Genomic DNA, 3,943 nt, shown 5'->3' on the forward strand with positions numbered 1-3,943 from the left:
CTGGTTTTAGCCACACTGGACAATGCCTAAACCACAAGGTCAAGATCAGGGAAAAAAAAAAAAAGAAAAAAAACACCACCCCTGTATTTTTGGAGAGTTGTGTTGAATTTTGTGACAGTGTTTCTCATAGTCCCGAGAATATTTTACTTTGAAGCTCAAGGCAAGTAACCCATTCATGAATGTTGCAATAGTCTATGACTGCTCAGTTACCTCCCTTATAACATTAGAGAATTATGAAAGCTTTATTTTTAGTAATGTATATATTATGTTTTCATTGGTTGCTTTTTTTCTTTTTTTTTTTTTTTTTCTTGTTGGCAGAAGAAGGGTTTTGAGCCGGAAACATTCCCTGTTTGGTATTTTGTTTATTTTTTGAGCTACAGTATTCATGTTGTTTTTTTTTTGTTTATGGCCGTAGGTCTGCAAAATACGGTTCACATTTTTTAAATTATAAATAAAAGTTACTTGAATATGATTATTTTTATGATTTATTTCGCGTCTTCTTTTTTCCCCCCAGAACTAAAGCAAGCAAGTGCCTTGATGGAAAATTTGTGATATAAATGGCAGTAAATTTATTATCAATTATGTTGTGATTGTTTTACCTTCATCATCATCGTCATCTCCATTGTTATCATCGCTGTGATCATCATCATTATCATCATCACCATCATCATCATCAGCCTCATCATCATCATCATCTTCTACCAGTCTACAGATTACAAATAAAGCGGGATTTATAGTATCATCATCATCCTTGTTATCATCATCATCATCATCATCATCATCATCATCATCATCATCTTCTACCAGTCTACAGATTACAAATAAAGCGGTGTTTATAATATAATTAGAAGGAAATTGGATTGTATTCTTTCTTTGTGTCATCAGGTGTGTCTGTAGGTCAGGATTATTTCATATGGAAGACTAGTACACAGGTCTAGGCTATGTGGTCTAGTGGTATGACATTCGCTTTCGGATCGGAATGGTCCTAGGTTCGAGCTTCGCTCGGTGCATAGTTGAGTCCTTGGAGAAGGTTCTTTACTCACATTCTCTCACCGTACTCAGGTGTAAATGAGTACCTGGCCCTCAACAGCGTTGTCTCCGTCTGAAAAAATTGTAATATCGCCTAACAGGCATCATGTCCCGTCTTAAATGTTAAATGTTTCTGTTGACCAGGGACCCCTTGTAAAGCGCTTTGAGCACGTTTAGTGGATATTGCACTATAAAAATGCTCTGTTATAAAAATTATATTATTTAACTAAGTCCAATTCCATGAGTCTCAGAAAATGTAATAAATAGGCATGGGGTAAAAGTAACCCGGGTAAACTACGGATATAGTCGGTGTTAGGGTTGAGTGAGTTAAATCGTTTTAAAGTCCAAATTATGATACTATGGGAATGTTGAATAAAATAATATGATAAATTGGCGAAGTCAACAGTTTGTAACAAAAAAAGGGGAAAAAAATAAAACTGGAATAGTTGGAACATGCGGCTATGTGGTCTTGTGGTATGACACTCGCTTTCGGATCACACCGTACTCAGGTGGGAACTGATTACCTGGCTGTCAACAGCGTTGTCTCTGTCGGAAAAAAAAATAGTAACCGCCTAACAGGCGTCATGTCTCATTCTACATGTATAGTAAAGCACGTTTAATGGATATTGCCCTATATAAAAGTTCAAGCTTTGTCTTTCAATGCTCAATGTCATTTAATATTGTATTCACCAATTTCAATATGAGAACTGAGTAACAAAACGTCTGAAAAGGTTTCTATGAAACAGCCCAGTCAAAGCAAGAACGAAAAATACAAGAAAAAAAACAAAACGATTCGTCAAGCAAGATCGATAGTGAATAATATGTTGGGATGTTTTGTTTTGTTTTGTTTTTTGTTTTTTGTTTTTGTTTTTTATTTGTTGTATATTTCTTTCTCCCTTTTCTGCCACTGTTTCATACAGACATTTGTTGTAGTGAATGACATAATCAGTCGGAATGTTGAAAAGGTTTGAACTGAGATATTGCCAAGTTTAGTTAGAAGGTCAATTTTTATCCAAAATGAGTTCTTGTCATAAATGATTAAATCTCCCCTTTTTTTTGTACATCTTCGGGAAATATCAAAGCTTAATTTTACTTCTAAATTTTTTTTACAGTTAGTCAAGTTGTAAAAAGTGTGAAATTAGAGAAAAGTTGCTGGATACCTTTCCCATACATCTGACCATAACGTCATGAAAAATCACCCGATTTACTTCAAATAAAGATTAAAATGCTCTGGGGAGCACATTCTTTAAGAAAATGCAAAAAAAAAATTCAAATCCAAAATGTTCACCTTCCGACTGATTATGTCATGCACTGACACATTTTTAGATTTGCTTTTATATAGCGCAATATCCACTAGACATGTTGAAAGCGCTTTACAAAAGGGCCCTGGCCAACAGTAATCCGCAACATGTAGAACGAGACAGGACTCCTGTTAAGCAAAATTGCAATTTTTTTTTCGAGACAGACACCCTTGGACTGATTTTACACCTGAGTAAGGTGAGACAATGCGAGTAAAGAGCCTTTTCCAAGGACTCAACTATGCACAAAGTGTGACTCAAACCCAGGACCTTCCAATCCGAAAGCTAGTGTCATACCACATTCCTATTCTGAAAACCCGTCCTTAACCCAGCTGCTGTTCTGTTTCGATAGAATGAAGATGACGTCATTCAGGCCTTTGTTATTGTTGTTTGCCATCCATGTTTGTAATTCTCACTAATCTGTATTAACGAGACTATAAACGTTTAAGGTTACACAAAGTTGTGTGTGTTGGTCCCTTATAATTCCGGATGGCAATGTTGTGATCTTCTTAGCCAAGCTTATACTGTCTATTAGATGGACAAGAAAACATGGGATACAGTTGATCCGTTATACTTCCGGATGGCAATGTTGTGAGCTTAGCCAAGCTCATACTGCCCATTAGATGACAAGAAAGTATGGGATACGGACATGCACTTATTATATTCGCCACTTCAGTCTAAGCGTTTCTATTACAAGTGTGTACCTCTTGTCGTTGATACTAGGACAATACAATTAGCTACTGCTTTGATATCATTACCATTATCATAATCGTCATCATCAAGCTGCTTCTATTTCATCACCATCATCAGCATTATCATCGTCATCATCATCATCATCATCATCAACATCATCATCATCATCATCATCAACATCATCATCATCATCACCATGACCATCATCGTCACCATCGTCGTCATCATCATAATCATCATCAGCATCATCACCATCATCATCATCATCATCATCATCATCATCATCATCATCAGCATCATCAAGCTGCTTCTATTTCATCACCATTTCTATTTCATCATCACCATCATAATATGTGTGTCGACACACCCAATGTCACGTGACGAGAACGCTACCATCACTCACACTCTTTAAAAAATACATTCTAATTATTCTAATAATTTGGGCCAGAAAACGCGTCCTTCAAATATCGATGGATTTAAACGAATCTCATCTGGTTAAAACTCAATCCTGGGACTTCGATGGATGTAACACGTATTTAAAATTGTGGCCAGAGACTCGTCCTCCAAATTTCGATCAATTTAAATGATCTCATCTTAGTAAAGACTCCCAAACCTGGGACCTCGTAAGGTCTTCGGTCATGTCCAGGGTGTGAGCATTATTTTTTTTCCAAGATGTTGAGTTTTCTGGCCAAATTTTCAAATACGTGTCTTTCCTGAAGCTAGAGGTGCCTATAGATAGTATGCGCTTGGCTAAGAAGCTCACAACATTGCCATCCAGAAGTATAACGGACCAACACACAAAACTGTGTGTATCTATGAACGTTTATAGTCTGGTTAATACAGTTCAGTGAGCATTATTCATAAACGCGGATGGCAAAAAACAATAACAAAGGCCTGAGTGACGTCATTTTCGTTTTATCTAT

The 3,943-nt window shown here is 36.5% G+C and overlaps 1 protein-coding gene across 1 annotated transcript in view; it reads left to right on the forward strand.

The window, feature by feature from the left end:
* Positions 1 to 851, forward strand: part of LOC144958549 (COMM domain-containing protein 4-like) — a 17,056-nt gene extending 16,205 nt beyond the window's left edge. Inside the window, exon 9 of the mRNA XM_078890593.1 lies at positions 515 to 851. Within this exon, the coding sequence (XP_078746719.1) occupies positions 515 to 552 (38 nt within the window). The 3' untranslated portion in view covers positions 553 to 851. The remainder of the gene's footprint in view (positions 1 to 514) is intronic.
* The last annotated feature ends 3,092 nt before the right edge of the window (positions 852 to 3,943 follow it).

The sequence above is a fragment of the Berghia stephanieae genome, chromosome 13 (assembly GCF_034508935.2).
Source record: "Berghia stephanieae isolate SIO BIC M18660-M18661 chromosome 13, UCSD_Bste_1.3, whole genome shotgun sequence".
Lineage (NCBI taxonomy): Eukaryota > Metazoa > Mollusca > Gastropoda > Nudibranchia > Aeolidiidae > Berghia > Berghia stephanieae.